The 22,548-nt window shown below is 38.0% G+C and overlaps 1 protein-coding gene across 14 annotated transcripts in view; it reads left to right on the top strand.

Moving 5' to 3' along the window:
- The window catches only part of nav3 (neuron navigator 3), a 210,638-nt gene that overhangs the window by 178,742 nt on the left and 9,348 nt on the right, over positions 1-22,548 (top strand). For 7 of the 14 annotated variants that reach the window (XM_015395519.1, XM_015395526.1, XM_015395518.1 and 4 more), the window contains 13 exons: positions 2,892-2,915; positions 3,075-3,152; positions 8,362-8,445; positions 9,015-9,126; positions 11,043-11,167; positions 13,652-13,675; positions 14,022-14,188; positions 16,350-16,503; positions 18,197-18,383; positions 21,311-21,408; positions 21,486-21,581; positions 21,730-21,898; positions 22,048-22,283. In XM_015395519.1, coding sequence (XP_015251005.1) covers positions 2,892-2,915; positions 3,075-3,152; positions 8,362-8,445; positions 9,015-9,126; positions 11,043-11,167; positions 13,652-13,675; positions 14,022-14,188; positions 16,350-16,503; positions 18,197-18,383; positions 21,311-21,408; positions 21,486-21,581; positions 21,730-21,898; positions 22,048-22,283 — 1,554 coding nt within the window. The remainder of the gene's footprint in view (positions 1-2,891; positions 2,916-3,074; positions 3,153-8,361; positions 8,446-9,014; positions 9,127-11,042; positions 11,168-13,651; positions 13,676-14,021; positions 14,189-16,349; positions 16,504-18,196; positions 18,384-21,310; positions 21,409-21,485; positions 21,582-21,729; positions 21,899-22,047; positions 22,284-22,548) is intronic. The other 7 variants (XM_015395533.1, XM_015395522.1, XM_015395521.1 and 4 more) reach the window with 3 other exon arrangements.

The following is a 22,548-nucleotide window of genomic DNA, read 5'->3' as shown; positions in this document are numbered from 1 at the left end:
AAAAATAAACTCCAAGCCAACCTAAATCTGTAGGAGGGCAGATACCTTTTAACTGCACTGGAATGAGCTTATTTTAGCTGCATGCTAGTTTCATATAAAGCCCAAACCCAGCATGTTGATCCCTCTTTCAGGTCTGCAGTGGCTGTTTGCTCGTGTTTGAATGTCTTGCATGTTCTACCGTCCAGATCTTGTAGGCAAATTTTGCCGAATGCAAAAGACCTTGGGCTGAACCGCCCCACAAAAGCTCATTTGAGCTCCAGCTTTTTTAAGTTTGACAACACAACAGTTTAACTCTATGTTGCATTGCTTTTTATGGTCTTCAAGTGAGTTCTTTAAAAGTATATAACGTTTTCTTCTTTATTATTACAAAAATAACACAACTTGCATCCACCACACTCTGATTTTCAGTCTTTCTATTTTCTATTTTTATTTATTTGCTTTAAGTTTGGGTCCAAGAGTAGCAGCAAATGCAGTCTGAGATAAAGGGGGTTTAGATTCTAGGAAATCAGTAGAAACGGCAAAGTTGTTATTTCCCCTAAAACTACCAAAACAATTCTGATTAATTTAAAAATGCATTTTAAATTTAGAAAAAAAAAAAAGGATCCAGATGAGTAAAAGTCAGAAAAGCTGCCTAAAAAGCAACAACACCATGAAAAGTATTCAAACCTCCTGAGTTACCCATGTTTTTGCTTCTACTTTAAATCCAAATTAAACATAAAGGATGCTTTTAATGTGAAAAAAATATATAAATATAACTCAAGGGGCTTATATCTTCCTTTTTCATGAAATAACATGATAAAAAAGTCAGATCTTTGCTTTGAATTAAAGCAAATTGAGTCTTTTGACTGATCATCCTTTTCTGCCTTACAGTGGAAACCAGATACGTACATAATTGTATTTAGTCTAAAAATACATTTTCCTTTTTTTTCTCACTGCCTGATATATCAGACTGACCTTTATTTGTTCAAATCTGCTAGGATTACCAAAGTTGGTTCTGCTCATAAATGGCAGAATAAATGAGGTAGAATTAGCTAATATTTCCTTTTAGTTTCTTGACAACTTTAAGCACTTCCTGATAAATCTTGAACTTAAAGCATTTTGGTATGATTGCCATCATTACATAAAAGTTGATGCTACCGAACTTCAGGACACCTACTCTGAGGTACGGCGGTGGCTGCATCATTTGGTGGGAATATTTACACCATATTAGACTGGTGCACTTCACAAGATAGAGGAAATCATAAAGAATTGTAGAATTATTGAAGCAAGATCTAAACATGCGCCATAAAGAGAATATTTTAAAATTGTTTTAATTCACTGTTGAGGTTTAGTTTCATATACTTTGGTAAACTATATTTATCTATATTTTAGAAAGCAGTAAACTGAAATAGCTGAACTTTTGTTTTATGTAGCAACACTGTAAATACTTAACTTACGGTATTATTAGTTGATCACAAATTAGTCTTCAACTGTTATCATAAAGCCAAATTGCTAAGAAAGCATAAACCTGTTTTATTTAAAGGGGCATAGTCGTGTTTTATTCGATTTTTTTTATTGATTTTTAAATGCCAGTGGCTCATTTGGGTTACATACAACGTTTTTCTAAAAGATTCCTGCTTCCTGCCATATTATTAGTGATTTTTATGTTTTGCGCTTTGTTTTTGCTCAGTTTGTTTGTAAAAAAAAAACAAAAAAAACAAAAAAGAACCTTTATGTATATTGGAAACTGATAAGCCTGACAGGATAAAGCTGGAAATGCTGTATGAAATGTATGTTGGTGTTCGCAGAAGCTAAAGCTGTGGAGGATTTTGGTTGTGGTGGCTAAGTTAAAGGTATAGTGGAGGAGATTATTTTTCTGGGCGGATCATCAGAATATGTCGTCCTCCTAATTGTCAATAATTCTGGTGATATGTTTACATAAAGCCGTCCTACGTTCTCGCCCCCATTTTTATTTACCGGTGGTGATTCTGACATAGAGGAGCGTGCACGAGGAGAAATGGGCTTGTGCACGCTCTCACACCTTTAATAGGCGTTCCCTCTCAGGACCGGGTACAGAGTTAAGCATGTGCATTCTTTTTAAAGTGGAGAAGGCAGGTCTTTTCAAAAATTCACAAAAATCCTCCACTATACCTTTAATTGAAGTTGATGAGTGATAGCAATGCTATTCTTAGTCTCTACAGTCTAAGTACAAACAATATTATAGATTGATTAAATGATTGATTCTAAATGCTCTGTTTTTGTTTTTGTATGTTGGGAAGAGGAATCTTCTTTCTCCTTGGTGGGGAGGATTCACTAGAACTTAGATTTGCTGTAGATTGATTTATTTAGTTCATATTGCTTGGTCTATATGACCTTATTTTAACATTATCTATTTTTGTGTAGGCCTATAACCTGACTATGCCCCTCTTAAAAAGTTCAGTTCATAGAAATGGGTGAAAATTATCGCAAATCATAGTAAAAAGCTAGTTAAAGAAAACCACAATTATTTGAAGCTAATTTTATCAGATAATAAGAAAATGTTTATGAAAATTTTTTCTTATTATTCTGACTTTTTTTCCAGAGGGAATCCTTTAGGTAATCCTAAGTGAGCTAAAACAGAAAAGGTTTGGTTGTTTTGCGTCACACAGTGAGAATAAAAAAAGGTATTTACCTTTTTATGCAGTGTATGTAAATATCTGGTTAGAACTGTACGATATACTTTCTGGAAACATTTTCAGGTATTTGCAGGTACTATTGAAATCTGAAATCCATGCCTCTTTTGCTTCGCTGCTCGTTCTGCTTACGCCTACCTGGGTGTGATTTGTTTAGTGGCGTCTCTTCGCCCAATCCATTTCTGTTTGATGTAAGCAAGCAACATAGTGTTAATTTTGACTCTTTTCTTTTCAATCAAGGGCCAAACAGTCCAAAATTCCACGGTAATCCCCCCTCACTTTACGTTTCTACATTGTTTTTGACACACTTTATTGTGTAGCTGCTGTTTTTTCTTCCCCCATTGATGTTATCAACATGAGCATGGCAAGTTTGATCTGTTTACACGGGATGATATTCACCTCTGCCATCTTTTCCCAAACCAGCAAATCAGGAAGCTGCGCCGGGAGCTGGACGCCTCTCAGGAGAAGGTGGCGACCCTCACGTCTCAGCTGGCTGCCAACGTGAGTTTTTTTAAAGGATGCTGTTAAACAGGCGGCTCATTTCCATAAGAACCTCCTGTTGGAGCACAGCTAGTGTCAAATGTGGATGCATTAGAAATCTGGCCTGTGTCTGTTTTTGTTCCTAAAATGGGATATGTATTTGTTTTAAACCTTCTGTGCAGATTAACTCAGAACACACATTTTTTTCCTAAAAAGACTCATAGAAATACCTGAGGGGGGAAATGGAAATAAAACATTTATTTTGTTTTGAAATCGTGGCAACAAGATCCCTGATCCACCAAACAAAGTAACAAACTAAGCTGCAGCTAAAAAACAGAGGTGTCATATTATTTAAGTATAATATTAAGTGGAAATATTATACTTAAATGGAGTAATAATTTGGTAGACAACTTTTTACTTCTATGCCTTACATCGTTTTGGAACTATCTCTACTTTCTACTACTGAAATTTAAAAAATAGAATCACCTATTTTTGTTTCATTTAAGCTTAATTTCGTAATGGCCTCTTGGTGTATATATATATATATATATATATATATATATATATATATATATATATATATATATNTACTTGAGTAAAAAGCTTAAGTTGATACTCTAACTTCTATCAAAGTGTTTTTAAATCAGGATTTTACTTCTACTTGATAATAAATATTAATACTTTTGACACCTCTGAATATTTATGATTCTCCTGTAGCATCAGCTGTGTGTTTAGGTGCAGAAACAGATTTTTCAGTCTGATGCAATTCTGGAAACATAACAGTGAAGGACACTAAACGCTTTTCTCTACACTGATAATATCTTTGCCATTTGATTTTATGCATTTTTATTCATTGCTGTTGGGTTTTTTTTTTTTTTTTTTTTAGAAGAAAGTGCTTCATTATAAAAGGAAAGATGCCAAACGATGAAATTAACATGAAAGTAATCAAGGATTCAGTTAGCTGATGTATAAGTTAAGAAGTTTTCTAGGGGAGATTGGTTAAACAGTAAGAATGGCTGCAAAGTGTGGGTTAAAAATTATAAATATGATCAGGAGAGTGGCAGCCTAGTGGTTAGGGCATAGGGCTTGGAATTCTGAGGTTGTGAGTTTGAAACCCACTCCCACAGACTGCCACTCTGGCTCTCTGAGCAAGACCCTTAACCTTAATGGAAGGCCACTGCTTCCCTAAAGGATGGGTTAAATGCAGAGGTAAATTTCTCCAGTGTGAGATCAATAAAGTTCAATTATTTATTATTATATATTAAAGCAAGTTCTACTTCAAACTCATTTTCTTAGCTGTCACTAACCTTCTGGTGTAGCTGTAGTTAACTGCATTCATGGTTCTTGGAAAAAATATTTAATCTAATTCAAACTGGTTGGTTTCTGGGCAAATATGAGGCTTTTAGGTTTAGCATGAAAATGTTCAATAATGTTCTATAAGCTTAATGTTAGTCTGTTTTGTTTTGACCAACGCTGTTTAAATATGTGCCTTTGATTGATGTGCAGCTATGGCACTTCAAAAGCTCACACAAGACCTGCTGCTGCCCTCGATGAAAAGCCAAACGTCTTTTGGTGAAACGTTTCCTCTTTTAACGATAGGTTCAAGAGAGGCAGAGATTTTTTTTTGTCGTGTTTGAGCTTAAAACTGCCAGTTAGATGTAGGAACCCTGACCTTGAACCTTTTTATTAATGTGTGGACTGCTCCTTAAAGCTGGATCTCGGAAACCTTTTAGTTTTGTTTAGGTTCTTTAATTCTTATATGAGGTGTGGCTTAATATTTTAATAATATTTTCCCAGAATTCAGCCTATTTATTCGCCATCATTTGAACAGACATGTGCAAAGGTGTTATTTGCATAGACACCTTATAAATGTTTCCTCTCTTATACAAATATTTCACACAAACAAATGTGGTATTTTTTGAGCTGTCTGGGTCTCCAACAGAGCATCTAGTGTCTCATATAAAGTCTTTTCATCTTCAAACTGGTGTCTGCTGTACTATATGAAATTTAAATGTCATCTCAGTTTGAGTGTGATTTGTTCTTAAAGCCTTTTTGACATTATCAGATAGATTTAAAGATCATCTTCTGGCATTAAAACGTTGAAGGATTTTCCCAGCCTTGGTGAGGTTGGATCTTCCTTTAACTGCAGTTGAACAAAAATAACCTGCATCTACTTTTTTAAGGAGAGGGAGATGTTCACCTCTATATTTCCGAAGGTTTTTTTTTTAAACCTCTCCAAATGAATTATAAAGGAGTCTTCTTAGGCCAGAAGGAAGTTAGCTCCGGGAATTGTTGTACCATGACAAGTTGCCACCAGTTCAGTAGGTTCAGCTGACACATTTCCAGGCTCTTAACTATTTCTGTTATCTGTTAGTAGCATCGTATCAAAGTTGAAACAATAAGGGGAAAAAAGGGACTTAGGAGTTCGAGGCCATGGAAGATCACAGAATAGAGCGTAAAGAGAAAGAAATGGTGCAAAAGTGAGAGCTGGTATTTAAAAGCCTTCATAAATTTTTTTCGGGCTACAGATTATTCTGCAATTCTGTGGGTAGAGAGCTTCATGGTAAAGATTTCCCATAGCCAAGTAGCTGCATCCAAAACTTTGATCACCAGATCCAACGCAAAACCAAGAATGGTGATTGGTATGCCATTGCTAGACCTTAGGGCACTCAAGAATTGGCCATTTCCTCTGTTTTTGTTAGTTGGCAGTACTTGCCTAACAGCAATGTGCCATGTGTTTTGTTTCTTGGAGGAAGGATTATAATGTGGGGATACTTACTAGTCAAGCTTCGACATCTGAAGACAATTAGATGATCAAATGTTCTTTATTTTGTAGGGACAGTTGAGGGATGGCCTCATCGTGAATATTGTAGATTTTGGAGTGAACTGACCTGACTGGACAGCACAGAACCCTGACCTCAACATTAAAGAGGACCTTTGGGAGTGTGATCTCTCCCTATGTTGTCTTCTGGCCTTGCAAAGGCTGTTCTAAACCTTAGTAAGAGCAAATGCAGAGAAGTTGGGAAAACCATTGTGCTGGCAGAAAATGACACGGAAGTAATGTTTAAGCCTTGTCTTACGATAAAGTAGACTGTAATTAGTCCTTTAGATATTTCTCGGCACTTAACTGTTTATTGCTTTGTTAAGAGTAGGTTTTGATTTCTTTATTTTAAAAGTTGATTCTTAATTAGTGACATAATCACACCCTTAAATGGTGCTTCTAAGGCACCTCTTTATCTCAATACTTCACTAGAACACGTTAGAGCAGGGGTACTCGTCAGTCCTCTAGTGCCACTGTGCTGCAGCTCTTGCTTGCATTCCTGCTCCAACACACCTGAAACCAAAGGTCAAATTACAGTCTTGGCATGTTGTTAAGTTTAGCAGAGGCTTGGCCATTAACAATTATTTTATTTCAGGTGTGTCAAAGAAGGGATGCATGCAAAACTTCAGGACAGTGGGACTTAAGGCCTGACATTGCCTACCTGTGCCCTAGAGTTTAGCATATCTTCCACTTGTCTTCATCAAAGGCATTGACCTTAACTTCAAGAAGTGCATAGATCAGTTCAGGTTTAGGCTGGAGGAGTAGGGTAAGCTGCGCGTTTCTGAAATGCAAGGCTGATTAGTACCTCCTTCAGTGGAGACAGGTGGTCTGTAGGGGTGAGGAGTCAGAGCTCACAGGTGGATTTGGAAGAGGAAGCAATTGGTAATAGGAGGAATGAGAGGAGTTGGCATTTCGAAAGGTCGAGACCCTCACGGATTCAGTGCTGGAAGCTGAGTCGACTTGGCATTGTTGGGTTTTCCTCTTCGCTTGTTTATTTTTAGACTTACAGTACTTTAGAGCCATAGATGGGGGCGTTCTTGTTTTCCTTTGACAGTTCATGCAGACAGAAGGGATACTGATAAAATGTGTGCAAGCCAGTGAATTTGTGTGATAGCCTGACATCCTCTGATCTGTCCAGGCATGCAGCCCATCTTTCTGTGACAAACACCGGGCTTGACAGGTGTCTCAGAGTGTCTGGCTAAGGATGACAGGAAGAGCAGGCATTGCATACGTACAACCTCTCACAGACACACAAATCATTGCAGGATAAATGTTGCTGTCGTAGACATACAGCTGTACCAGGTTGCATCCTTAAACACAGCTCATCAAATTATGAGGCATGACGAATCCTAGAGCGACGCGGTCCTGACCGACAGATTCAGCAGGACAGATGGTCCGATTTTCCCTAACCCGCTGCCAACCTTAACATGTTGCTGCTGCATCCTCTGGTGACTGATTGAGTCATGGAGAAAAGCCCTTCTTTGATTGGTTTGTAGAGTACAGCCTTCATACTATGATACAGATCTATTTTTCCAAAATCTTGAGCACATGGGCAGATTTTTATTATTTCTTTTTTTGACACATTGTGTTTCAGAGTATTCAAACCATTTTCACATTAGAATTACAAATATTAATAAAATAGGCAATTATTTGTCCTTTTTAAGTTGAGGTTTGATTACAATTAGACTTTGACTAGACCATGGCCATTTCTCGATTCGCAAGAATGCGAGGACAGACTCTCGTGAAGTATGTTCTTGAGAAGAACACTGGAGGGTATGGACTTGGGGAGAACGGGAGCATGAGGCAAAAATATGGGTCAACTAGAACAGAAGGGTACTAGTGACATCACCACAGGCTCATGTTAACCTCGTGTTATTTTCATTTAGTGGGGGAATAATAATTAACAATCAGATAAACACAAATCAAATAAAAATTTTGCACAATAAAACAAAAAATTGCCATCAGAGACAGCAGTATTTTACCCACAGCTATGCCCAGAGAGGGCTGCTGCAGAGGGGCTAACGTTAGCCCTGGCTGCCGTTAGCCTCGAAGGTCCAGTGGTTGTCGTGGTCCTCTCAACTTCGGAAATTGTTTTTATTTATTATGCATTAAATCGATAAATGGACCATATAGTGACACTTTAAAGTATAGTATTTTCGTCTCAAATGATCTTAAAATGTACTTTTATTGAACAACAGCAACAGAGAAGAGCAACACAAACAGCAACACAAACCTGTGTTGCTGTATTAGATTCAACTCTTGACAAATTTGTTTATGAAGTAGATGATGTGATATGAATAGGCAGAGATGTTACCTTTTTCATCATTAGTTTCCTTTTTTAAATTTGATTTATTCTGAAACAAAGTCAAAGCATTTTTATGCAGATGGCGTTTCTTTGTGTGTCTGCAGGCTCACCTTGTGGCAGCCTTTGAGAAGAGCCTCAGCAACATGACCTGCCGCCTACAGAGCCTCACCATGACTGCCGAGCAAAAGGTACGAGAAGCACAACAAACTTCCTTAAGAGGAAGCAGAAACTGGTAGGAAATACAGGCTACAAGAGCTAAACAATAAGTTCCCTATATCAGCATCAATGCCTTTAGCTCACAGGGCTAACAGGACCTCCTTTTAATCCTCTGGATGTTAAAGCAGACTGATGGGAGGCCTTTGACAAATAATGCTGTTCTAACTTTTAATTAAACAGCATCGCTATCTGCAGCTCTCAGTCGGCTGTGGTGGAAGACAAAGGAGGAGGTTCCTTCTCCCATTCAATGTTAACTTATTTTATCCCTCAGAGCGAGGCGCTGGTCCAAGATCTAATGGGAAAACTTTTCCAGCTCCCTTTCCGTTTCATTAAAAGTATGGTCAAAGCCAAACTTAGAAAACTTCATCACAACAGAGTAGCTTATGTGTTATGTGATGATTTACAAAAAAAAAAAGTCTGGTTATTGTCTTTCCATATTTGTTTTTTTTTTTTCTCTTGAGGTTACAAAGATGCATAGTTAGTGTTTCTTTGATGCTAAAATGAGAACCTCCTGTTCTTGTCCTCTTTTTTCCTGTTCCAGGAGTCCGAGTTAGCAGAGTTGAGAGAAACCATAGAGATGCTGAAGACCCAGAACACAGACGCTCAAACTGCGATCCAGGTGGCGCTGAACGGACCGGACCACCTGCACAAAGGTAATGAAGCCAGCAGCTTCCTGAACCATGACTGTTGTAGGTGTTCTTCTGCTGCATGAAGCTTTAAGCATGACTGTGAAAAGTGTTTTCCTTCCTGCTGAATGTTTCTTATTTGAACAGTTTAAGATAATTTATCATGTGATAAGTTTAGACAAAAATAATAGTGTTCATACAAACAGGGTTTTCTGTAAAAGAAAACAATTTCTCCCTTGGTGAGTAATGAGTGGATTTTTTCCTACCACACAAAAGACCATTAGACCTGTAAAGAAAGAAATACAACATGTAGAGCCTGTGTGGCAGAATCAATAAGCTAAAAGAACTCAAAAGATAACTAATCACTACCCAAACTTAAAAAAACATAAGAGCAAATCAGGGGATCTGCAGTCAGTCTATGGAGTGAATTGTGTTCCATTATTATTACAAGAAAAGAACACTTTTTGTAAATAGAAATTTTACAAAAATATTATCCAGAAATGAAATTCTGAAAAAGTTCTTAATAAAAAAAGGTTTTAAAAATAAATTCTCTGCTTTCATTTTTTAACGTTTTCTCAGATGTTATCTTTTCAAATAATTGGGATTTTTTTTTTTTTTCAAAGATCATATTCCAATTTTTAAAAACCTTTTTTCATATTTTATTTTATTCTGTTTTAAATTGAGTTTTGTAACTTGCATTATTTTCATACTGCATTTTAAAGATCACCTTCTTTTTCCTTCTACGAGTGGGCTTTCCCCTAAAGAACTAAGCAAATGCTAGCATCAACATTTTTATTGGTCCATGTGTGCATCAAAAGCAAGTATTTGTATTAAGAATGTGATCTTTTAACAAAATCAGAAAAGAATAAAATGCGGAAAACTCGATCTGAAAAGGAGAAATAAAAAGATAACCTAAAAATATAAAAATCTGTTTTAAAAAATATTAGAAAATCAAAAAGTGTTAGAAGAAAACATAAATATATATATATATTTGAGGAAAAAAGCAAAGTTTTTCCTGATTACAAATTTTTAAACGTGTTATTTCAGAATTATTATTATTATTATTATTATTATTATTATTTTTTTTTTTTTTTCAAAATTTTTATTTACAATAGATGTTATTTTGCTTACAATAATGATGAAGCAAAATTCACTTCATGTATGTCCATATCTGAATGGTTTTTAAAAATAAAAGCATGGAATAGCCTTTATTTTTTGTGGGACATTATGACGTCACCTTAAACTGACCCTTAATGCTGGAAAACCTGCATGTATGATTTAAACTGTTGAGTAAATAAGCTTCATTAATTATCTTTTCACATTGAAGCAGGATTGTGTGGGATTCTTTTCCCTCAGATTCAAAAACCTTCTGTTATCTTGATTGAATATTAACAATTAGTTTGATCTGAAACATTTAGGTGAAACAAAGAAACTTTAAGTAATCCTCTTTACACTGGAAAAAGATAAGTAATTAGATAAGTAATTTTTTCTTAAAATAAGTGCATTTGTTCTTGGATTGAGGAAGTAAAACAGACATTTTGCCAATAGAACAAGACAATTTACATTTGAAATAAGAAAACACAATTGCATTGCCTTTATTCAAGTGCATATTATCCAGTTATCTTATTTTAAGAGTAAAAATACTCATTCCATTGGCAAACTATCTCATTTACACAAAATAAGGGTAAATAAACTTAATTAGGAGAGACATTTTTTACTCATTTCTAGATTGTTTTTCCAGTGTAAGAGGAGAAATACTTTTCCCAACCATGGTATATTCTGCAGCCTCAGTCAGCAGCAACAGTAACGCTGCCTGATGACCTTTATATGCACCAGTCTGACTGTATATCGCTACAGACTCTTAAAAACGGCAGAAGCTGTCACGTCAGCTCATCGGCTTAGCCTTTTTCCGCACTGAGGAACATTTTGTCTGTCTCCATCAGACCTTCGGATTAGACGGCAGCACTCGTCAGAAAGCATGTCCAGCATCAACAGCGCTGCCAGTCATGCCAGCATGGGCAGCTTGGGCAAGGATGCCGAGGATAAAAAGAAAAAGAAGAAGAGCTGGGTAAGTGGAGAAAAGAAAGACATTACCATGAGAATTACAGTCGGGGTTTAGGACGGCTTCTTCTACTGGAAGTACAGTCACAGAAAGTACTCAGAGTTTCAGGAGCTTGAAGAATCAACTTATTTTCCATATGATGTCATAAATCGTTCTGGTCTTTATGGTCAGATTTAGGATTAAAGCAGTTTATTAATGCCGCCTCAGCACTTCCTGTCTGAGGTCTTGCCTTTGACGTAGCTGTCGCAAAGATTTTCTCTCTTTGGTTGCAGTTTATACGTTATGCAGTTTTTCTAAACTACTGAAAGTTTGCAACCTACCCAGGCTCTCTGGCTGCAAAACAGGCCCATATCATCACACCTCCACCACCATGCTTGTGTTTTCCACCTTTTGTTTGATGGACAGCAGCTGCTTCTTTCTTTTTGTTGCTGATGTCTTTCCTTCTTGCCGTTACAGTAGCAGCCATTCAAAATGACCCTTCCCAGTCAAACGCCAGCCGAATGGCAGCCAACTTCTCTCCAACTTCCAGCCACTGGAGTGACCCCCTCTTGCATATTTTTTTTACTCTTTCACTGAATTACAGGGTCTGACCAGGAGATGACGCTTCTCTTTAGATCTTAATGTCCACAAATCATGACAGAAAGAATATTTTATTTGCTACTACTATATGTTTTTGCATACAGATGTCCCTTTTGTATAAAGATCACTTAATAATTAAATATTATTAAGATATTAATAAATATTTTTTTAGAAATCCAGCATTTGCCTGATAACTTTGCTCCCACATTTTATAGGGGAGTCAATGTTGTATTTAAATTTTCCAGAAGCATAATAATGGCTGTTGAAATGTCATTCTTATATATCTATGACTGCAAAAGGACGCCTGCAAATCCCCTTAATGGCAGGAGGCATATGGAGTGAATTTTGTTACATTTTGGTAATGTAAAATTGAAAAAAAAAAAAGGAAATTCAGAAATGAAACTTAAAATACCGGTAAGTTTTTAATGTTGTTAATGTCTCAATTTTATCAAATTTATTTTTGCAAATATCATCTTCAATGTTTTGAAAAAAATACAAAAATACAAAGTTTATATTTTAAAAATGTTTGTTTTTCCGTTTTTTTTTTTTTTTCAGATTAAGTTTAACACATTGCATTCATTCAATTTGCATTTTAAAGATCCTATTCTCTCCACTTCAAGCCCAAAAATAAATACTTAAAGACGTTGCAGACCAATAGAAATGGGTGTTTGCTCTTCACTTCAGGGGAAAGCCCGCCCCCAGAAGTGAAGAGAATGTGATCTGTACAACGCAATTTGAAAAGAATGCAATTTGTAAACCTCGCACTGAAAGAGAAATTTGAAATTGAAAGACACAACTATTAAAAAAATAAATAATTTTCAAAAGTAAAATCTGTGAGAACAGCTGGTTTTCTCAAAACTTGTTTTTGATTAAGAATTTTTTTCAATATTTAATTTCTGGAATACATTTTTTCTTAATTTTTATTTACAAAACATGTTCTTCCTTTGCAACAATAATGGAACAAAATTCACTCCATACAGGTAACACCAAAATATCCTCTGGGACTAAAACCTGAGCTTTGAATCAAACGTCTCTTTTTCATAATTTTCACCCAGTCCTTGCTGGAATACTGACTCTGGTTTGTCCTCTGCTCTGCTCCTTCACTATCTTAAAACCTCTGATGATTCCAGCGATATTTGACATTGTCTGTTCTCAGTGGCTGTTTTCAGTCTGGCCTCAGTTTTCCACTTCAATAAACTCTTTCAGATTATTCCTTTAAATCTGTGTTGAGAAGAACCTGCTGAAGCTCTGGCGAGGACTTTAAGGGCTTTATATACATTTCTCCTTAGGGTTCCTGTAAGTAGTGCAGCACAAAGATTTTCATCGCTGCAGACATCAGGAACCACATTTTCCTTCTGCTTGAAAATGTGTTTTAAAAGTCAGTAGTTTTCATTGGTTTCTGGGTAAGGTCCTTACTAGGAGCAGGAGGTTTTTAGATCAAGTCCATCACCAAGATCAGAAAGAATTTAACAATTTTAAGGTCATGACTTTCCCCCCCGTATTGTCAAGGACTGAAGGATCTGCTTGTATTTCCTGATCAGATATTGTTGCACAACATTTGGTCTAGTGAGGTCCATGTCTTTGGGGGTCAGGGATCCTGTAGGATTAGATAAGTGGCCATAAATTTTTGTCCATATTTAATTTTTCTGATCTGAATTTGTCCTCTAGATTGATTCCTCCATCTAAACAGATCCGGTTCCGGCTGGTTTGCTCTTCTGTAGCAGATCTGTTTGAATACCAGTCAAATATAACTTTATTAATCGTAGTTTCTGTCATTTCTCCTCGCTCCTCCATTTGTAATAACTCTACTTTCTCAGCCACGCTGTGTAGAACACAGATCTGAGCTGTTGTCGGTGTGAACATGTGTGTGTGTCTACGTTCCTTAACATTGGGTGTGTTCTGCATCTTCAGGTGGCTGATTCCATCCCGGCTCAGGTCAGTGGTCTCCAGAGTGTCTTGTGTTTCTTCGCCCCGCCTTCTTCCATACTCTTCTGTTTTTTTTTTTAAACGTCAGCATGGATTCAACAAACTTCCTCCCTTTGACCGTTAATTTTTTTTATTTTCTAATGCCTTGTTTGTTTTGATTGCCTGTTCTGCCCTAATTTCTAGCCTCCCCCCATTCTCATTTCTACTTACAGTCTTGTTTTCTGCCTCTTTGCCTCAAATAGAGCCTGGCCATTGCTTGGAAACAGCACGGAGTGACCCCCTGACCCTCCCAAGTAACGATGCTGTCTGAAACCTGGAGAGAAATAACACGCGCTCTCTGTTTCATGCATTGCAGTTGCGCAGCTCCTTCAAGCAGGCGTTCAGCAAGAAGAAAACCAAATCCCAGTCGGCCCACGACGAGATGGAGGAGATGACCGACTCGGTACCTTCCTCTCCCAAACTGCAGCATGACAACAGACAGGGTAGCGTTGCCACGCTGCGCTCCTCCCCCTCCACCACCGAGTGAGTTTGACATCATCAACAACACAAAGATACACTCTTGGGTTTTTGCTTTTGTCTCTTTGTGAAATTTTATTATTTTTTCCTGTTTTACATACATCCTTAAATTAACACCTCACTCATTCCCTCAACAACGTTCTCTCTCTCTCTCTATCTATCTCCTATCACTTGCTCTGAAATGTTCTCTGTCCGCTGTAGCGATTGCAATTGCGACAGCAAGTCCTCCACACTATGGACGGCAAAGAAAAAGCATAACGGTCATGTGGTCTACAAACACAGATCTCGGTAACAGGCTCTGAGGGGCATGCTCCATGGGAGTGTGTGTGCACTGGATTGTATTGGTGTGACTTTCTCTTTTCATGTCAGCGCCTTTAAATCCAAAGTGTCTGGGCACATTTTCACAATTTGTGATTTAAAAGCAACACTTGTTGTGTGTTTTATGTGATAGACAACACAAAGCAGTGCATAGTTATGAAATGGAAGATTAATTAGACAATTTATGGGGAAACATCACCTCCGTCATCAAAGAACAGATCTAATGAATTCAGTTTCACTCAATACAAATATACTTTATTAATACAAAAGGGAAATATGGATATTTCAAGTTGCGAATAAGTTTATTATTAAATTATTTTTTGTAAAAAAAAAAAAAAATCCCATGCTTTCGACATCTCATTGTCCCATCTTCTGTGTTGGAAATGCATTAATCAAAGAAGCAGCCATGATGCCCATTGTAACTCTGGAGGAACTGCAGACATCTTCTGCTCAGGTGGTCTGGTTAGAGGAGGGCATATTGAAACTTTTAGGCCATAATTCAAATATATAACCGAGCAATTCTCTCTGAATTAACAAAAACTCATAAGGTGGAGGTTTTTATTTCTTTAAAGCAATCCACAACAGGTTTAACGTGTTGACCTAAATATGTTGTAATTACTTCAAAAACTAGAAAAGCTCTCAGAGAGTGCAGAACTCCGCAAAGAAGCTAATTTGGCCCCCTGTTGTGATTTGCGCCTATAGCTAAAACTTGCACAGAATCTGGATCATTAATTAATTTTAATAAATTGTTCTTTTGAGTGAAGAACCTCTGGTACAAAATGTCCATAAAATCAGTTCATAAGTTTTCAGTTGATCCTGCCAACAAATCAACAACATTTTTGTGTTCAGTAAAATACCTCTGGACTTTTTCAGCTTTGGAATCAGTTTTTGAAGGATTAGACATGTGATTTTCATTGAAACGTGAGCAGGAAGAAGCTCTACTATCATTCATTTTTAAGAAGGATGTATTCGCCGTTTTACCGACAGGCTGTTTGTTTCCACTCCCCCACCAGCTTTCTGTCGCTCTTACTATGTCACAGTCAGTAGCACTCATTGGTCAGAACGTTGGCAGGTTGATGAGAACAACGGGTTGTTCTCATCAACAATCTTCCGATGTCTCATTCATTGGGGCCAGACTAAATTACACATTTAATCTCACATTTAGTCTGGTTTATCAGGTAAACAAAAATGTGCTTTATTTTCTTTTGCACTCGTGGGAAATTATCCATTTTATTTTTAAATACTGAAAAATCTTTTCTGTAAAGATTTTAAAAAATAGGTTAGTTTTCCTGCTAAAATACAATAACTTTTTAAATTTCATCTGCTAAAAACTTGATTCCATCTCATATTATTATGTTCTAATATGTGGTTGTCTATCACAGTAAATTCCCCTGAATTTAGAAAATTTCAAGGAGTATAAATACTTTTAAAAAGCAATGTAGGTTGAATAACGGGTGAAAAATATGGCCGGTCAGCATGCAGCTGCTGCTGTGAGGCAGCTGGTGGGTTTACTTCAGTTTAACACGTCGGGCGTAGTTTTCCTCTGTCGTGCAGGAGGTTTGGAGACATGAATGCATGTTTTTGACTTAAGAAGGAAAAAAGACAGCTTTCTTTCCATCCAACCAGCTTTGTAGGGAGAAGATTCACTGGAGCGATTCTCTTTTTCAAATCCTCCACTTCCTCACTGACGATCATTATCACGCATCTCCCTTCTAAAGTGAAGCTTCCCTGTTTCCTTTCAGCATATTCACTCCAGGCTGTGTGTGCTGTGTGTGTGTTTAGTTCAACCCTAGAGGTGACACAACTCCCCCCCCCCACTCCTCTTCCCTGTGTGTAATCACTGTTCCAGGCTGTGCGAATGCACCGAAGCCGAGGCTGAAATCATCCTGCAGCTGAAGAACGAGCTCAGAGAGAAGGAGCTCAAGCTGACAGACATCCGCCTGGAGGCGCTCAGCTCTGCTCACCACCTGGACCAGATCCGAGAGGCCATGAACCGCATGCAGGTGAGACTGGAACCAGCCAATCTAACCAGGGTTGACAAATATGTCAGGCACAGCTGCTGTTTGTTTCCTTCATTCATTAAAAAAAGAAGTTTATTAATCAAATATTAAAAAGTAGACCTATGGAAAAAAAATCTGTTATAGAAACATCAGGAAGGTTGTTATCTTGCTGAAATGTTTCATCACTTTTAATCCCAGATGTTAGCTGGTAAAAATGGGCAAAACACATCAAATAAATCAGTTAATTAAGGATGTTCCTATTTCCACACAGGGCCAGAATGGCTTGGATAGCTTTTTTTCATATAATCCTCTACAGTACTCATAATGATGCCAAACAATACAAAAATATTTTTGATGTTTTTATCACATAAAATAAACCAAGTAAACATAATGAAGTCATTTTTTTAAAATTTTTTTTTTTTTTAGGTATTTTTGTTGACTTTGATTTATCATTTGGCAACACTGTACGGTAGTGGAGATGATTATAAACAAGTGATTTTGGTTAATTTTTGTAAAGACCTTTATTTAACAACCCAGGTTATTTTGTAAACAGTCCAGAGTAACAAGAACTGTTGACAATTGAATTTATTTAAAACTTAAAAACAAAAGATATTTTTCAACATTTTGAGTATCTTCATGATGCTCTGTATATCTTACTACATCTGGGAACTTATGTTCCAATATAGACATATGTAGTATGAAAAGGACTCACATAATTTTAACAGACCCTAGTGGATCAGTGCATGTGATCAATACTATATGATGATAATCTCAATAGTACAGTGTTAACATATGGCAAATATAGCACATTAAACCTTAGCAGAGTGAACTTATTTCATTTATTGATGAGTACTTATTTTTTCCCATCCAAAAACACCATAAAACTACTTGTTTTCATGATTTTTGAGATCTCAAAATATGAATACACCCTGGAAATACATCTGCAGAAAAGGGCATCGACATTCCATCAAATTGTACAAATATAAACCGTGCTATTAGTTCCCTTATGGTTGTCTTTCAGTGCACTAGATCTTAAAAGTGGACGTATTTTGTTATCAAATGGCAGCATTGTACCATACTGGGATAAAACATAGAAACCCCTGGGTAGACTGGGATTTGGTTTTCTCCATGCTGAACGCCTGCTTAAAGGAGCTGTCCAACTGCAATGTATGAAACAGAGAGCGTGTGTTACTTTTCCCCAGGTTTTAGACAGCATCATTATCGGAGGGGGGGTCAGGGGGTCACTCCTTGCTGTTTCCAAGAAATGGCCAGGCTCTGTTTGAGGCAAAGAAGCACAAAGCAAGACTGTAAATTCAATCTGTACCTGCTAGAAATTAGGGCACAACAGACAATCGAAACAAACAAGGCAAAGTATTTATTTGATTTTTTTTCCCCTCACTATAAAATATTCATTTAAGATTTTCCATCACTCAAATAACCAGTAATGCCGCACTTTGTAGATCCTGATTATCTAGTTTCTAGCACCTCTAGTCTGCTCTTAGATCTGGGGATCATCTGATATTCTTTATCTGAGGTTTAACTTCAGTACAAAAGAGGGTTTTTAGAGAACAAAGACCCTCTGGGTTTATAATCTCTTAGCTGCTAACTGTTGGAGCTGCTGTCACACAAGGCTTTGGTTTAATGCTGCTTCCCTTTGATATTTAATTTTTTTTGTATTATTTCTACATCTTCACAGAATGAGATCGAGACGCTGAAAGCAGAGAACGATCGCCTCAAGTCGAGCGGGAACGCCACACCCACGATGACTCCTGTCAAGATGGCCAGGCCGCCCTCAGAGGCCTCCAGCACCTCCTCATCCTCGTCACGGCAGTCGCTCGGACTGTCGCTCAATAACCTCAACATCACCGACTCCATCATGTCTGGTGAGTTGACTGTCAGACCCATCGATCAAGGGTGCCAAATAGAATCAAAGCTCAAATGAAATGGTTGTCAGCTTTAGACTGAAGACTGTTTGAATTTGCTCTCCTCAAACCCTCTTGAACCTTTTATTTTGTCACGTTTCAACTAACAGACTAAATTTTTTGCGCTCGCCAATGAAACATTGATAACGAGAAAACCAAAACTGGACTACATGCAAGACTCTAAACACAACATCATCACAGGAAAGCATGGTGGGGGCAGCATCATGATCTGGGGCACTTTCTTTTAAAAGATGGATGGGGCTAAACAGAAGATATAAGGATAAAGCACACCTCGGATTATGAAGACTAAACACAAATGGACGCCACTTTTTCAACTCACAATAATGTGCTACTTTCTGTTTGTCGTTCTATACAAATAACATATATTAATGGCACACAGTTGAATTCTATACCTGTCCAAAAACATTTGATCTTGATCAAATTATGTTATATAAACAAAGCATCCGTCCTGATATTGTTTAAATAGCCCTTCTCATGCCTAAATAGAATTCCAGCTCTGGGTGCAATGTGCAGACATAAACAGATCTGGTGCCATCTGTTGGCAGTAATGTGGATACTGTCAGAAAGCCTGATGTTAAAAAGAGTGGCAGCTACCTTAAAGATCCTAACTGTCCTGCTATAGCTTTAGCTTTGGCTTCCACTTATGTTCACACTGTAATGTGTAATGTACACGTAATGTGTAATGTTCAATCAAATGCTTTTTTCTATTTCTTACACAGCTTTGCTAGGAGGTGCTGCTACTTCTGTGTTTACCTACGTAAAAATTGCAAAAACAAAGGGAGGGCTTTATGTAGTAAAAAACTGACCAAAGAAAAGGCATAATATCACAAATTATATGCCAGCAGGAGGCAGTAAGAATATAGAAAAAGCTTTTCGTTCAACTAGATTGAGTTTTAGGCGTATAAATAAAAAAAAAGTCATTTAACATTACTTTCCACCTTTAAAGTCTACGGTTGTGAATTTAACATAATGGAAAAACACTGTAAATACATACCAGAAAACTGCAGGGATCAGTAGATCAGGACCCTTTCACATAAATATACAAACACTGTAAGAAAAAGTAATTAGGGTCTGTCTAACTTGTTCTGTAATTAACAGAAATAGCCACTGTTAACTGTTTGGTAAACAAGCAAAGAGCAATCAAATAAAAGGAGCACCCAGGCAGTATGCCCTTTGAATACCAAGGACTGATTTTATTCCACCAACAGAGAGAAATAAATTAAGTTAGTTGGAGTTGTTGACGTATAAAGATGGAGGCAAACTGAAAAATGTGTTTGAAAAAAAGCATAAAATGTAGTCCTTGTTGCCCAAAAGGTCTACTACCTTCCATGCAAGCTTCAGGCTGGAAGAAAATCGAATAGGACCATAGAGGGACATTTAGTACTCTAACAGTCAGAACCTGAAGAAGATATTTAGAAATGAATAACTTACAGTACACCTGCAGTACATTTTTAAAATTATTTTTTAAACCTGAGAGACAAACATCAGTCAAAGGTATTTTTTATATGATCACCAAAACCTTTCAGCAACTTTAACGGGTTCAGGTCTTTTGAAAAGGTTTTCTACAAGAAATGGATCTTTAACCATTTTTTTGAGGCACATTTGTAAGGTCAGACATGATGTTGGACATGAAGGCCCCACTTGGCTCATCTTTAAAATGTTCTATTAAGTTGGAGTCAGAGCTCTCTGCAGATCCTCCATTTCATAGACGTAGTTTCTGATGTGAATGCTGAAACATGTTGGAACAGGAAGGAACATGAACTTGTCCAAAAGGATTTTGTATAATGAAAACCGTATTTGTGTCTGCAAAATTAGAAGGCTGGTTTAAAGTGCATAACATTAGAGTTGATAATGTCACGTCTCAGAACAGAGGACCCAGTATTCAGGAAATGAATTGAAAAAGTGGAATTGTAATGGAATGGAATGGAATTATAAAAAAAAAAGTTTCTTTAAAACCGGCAGATCAGAGTAGAAGTTGCTAGGGCATCTGAAGCAGGAAACTTTGGAGAGAGGAAACAATGTGACCACGTAAAACTCACGGAGGAAGATTATGAACATGAGTCACTAAACTGGTTTAAAAGTTCAGTCCATAGCCAGACAATGTGGTAGGATCCAGCCTATGGGCTGCCAGCAAGATGCGGCGGGTGCCGCCCAGAGTGTCCCGAAGGAGTCAGAAGCAAGGTCAGGTAAACAGATCAAAACAGGACTAGAGAGGCTCAGAGGTTCAGAAATCATAAGCCAGGTTAGGCAACCAGATCAGAACAGGAACAGGCAGGCTGACGTGACCAGGTGTCCGGAGGAAGGTCAGGCAAACAGATCAGAACAGGAACAGACAGGCTCAGATGACCAGGTGTCCAGAGCCAGGTAAGGCAAACAGACCAGAACAGAAACAGGCAGGCTCAGAGGTCCAGGAGTACAAAGACAGGTCAGGCAAACGGATCAGGACAGGAACAGGCAGGCTCAGTAGTTGAGAGGCAGACCGGGAAATCCGAAACCCTAAGATACGCTAAAAACACTCTCACCACAGGCTGGAGAGAAATAATCTTGCCCTGATGAGTGGTAGCAGGCAGCTTAAATAGAGGCAGGAGCAGGCGGATGAGTTGAGCTTTAATGAGAAACCAGGCAAAGTTAGACAGGTGAATGAAATGAATAATGTAGCTGCTTGGCATTCTAAAGAGCATGAACACTAAAACTACAGGAACTTTAGCAAAAATGACCGAGGATATCTAATGTAACATTTTGAGTCTATCGGACTGTAGGTGCCAATAACCTACCTTTGTTTCAGACTTGGCCAAAAGGCATCCACACTTCCGCTTTCTCTGTAAGCTTTCAATGTGTTATTTGTTGATGGAAGGTCTCCCTTTCAGATATCCTACTGGACGACGGCTACGAGGGAAACCTCCGCAAGGAAAGTCGCAGTGTGAGGATCATGGTTAGCATCAGCAATGCACCAAAAAGCACCAAGGTTTGACCAGCTGAGATCCCATTAATATATTCTTACACCTCCTGACTCTTACAGTAACAGTTCTGCTTATTCTTCAGGGTCCACAAAGCCATGAGTACCTGATTGGCTCTATAGGCGTCAGCGGTAAGACCAAGTGGGACGTCCTGGATGGGGTCATTCGTCGTCTCTTTAAGGTGAGCAGATCATCACCTTGAGGCAATGAAACCATGCTTTCAAGCAGTTTTTTTTTTAAACACTCCAGTTGTTTGTAAGGTTCTGCCCAGTTTGCAGTAACATTTAATAAAGTACAGTTATGCCTCCTTGGCTGCCGCCCTCCTGTAGGAGTATGTGTTCCGGGTCGATCCTGGGACCAGCCTGGGTCTTAGCTCTGACAGCATTGTGGGCTACAGGATGGGGGATGTGATTCGCAGCCACGCGTCTGAAGTGCCTGAGCTGTTGCCCTGTGGATACCTGGTGGGCGACAACAACCTAATCAAGGTCAACCTCAAAGGTATGCTGCACATTTTACTCAGTAGAGTTTGGTTTTCTTGCTAAAAGTCAGCTTTTATCATGATGTTTCCAGAAACAAAACAGAAAGAGAAATGTAAAACACATTTCTGATGTGGGTAATTTGTTTTTTTCCCTCTGTTCTCATCCTAGGTGTGAAGGAGAACAGCATAGACAGCCTTGTGTTTGACACTCTCATTCCAAAGCCTATAATCCAGAGGTACCTCAACCTGTTGATGGAGCATCGGCGGATCATCCTCTCAGGACCCAGCGGCACAGGAAAATCCTTCCTGGCTGCCAAGCTGGCTGAGTACATCATTACGCAGATGGGCCAGGAGGTGACAGAGCACAACGTGGCCAGCTTTAATGTGGACCAGAACTCCAGCAAGGTAAAGGGCTTTACTCTTTCATCGAACCTATTTTCATTGTAAAATGGCTGCTGCACGGTCTGGGCAACTACTGGAATTAAAGGAGAATGAATGAAGTATTTTCTCTTTCTTTCTTTGTATCCACTTTTAAATGTTCACTTTTACTTGCTTTTGTATTTTTTCCATATTTTTTTCTTTCACCTTCCTTCCTTCCTTCCTTCCTTCCTTCCTTCCTTCCTTCCTTCCTATAGCTCCTGCCTCCTCATTTCCTTCCTTTCCTTTCCTT

The sequence above is a fragment of the Cyprinodon variegatus genome, unplaced genomic scaffold, assembly GCF_000732505.1.
Source record: "Cyprinodon variegatus isolate N-32 unplaced genomic scaffold, C_variegatus-1.0 Scaffold744, whole genome shotgun sequence".
In the NCBI taxonomy this organism is placed as follows: domain Eukaryota; kingdom Metazoa; phylum Chordata; class Actinopteri; order Cyprinodontiformes; family Cyprinodontidae; genus Cyprinodon; species Cyprinodon variegatus.
Note: the sequence above shows the minus strand (reverse complement) of the source record. Positions and strands in the feature narration are given on the sequence as shown.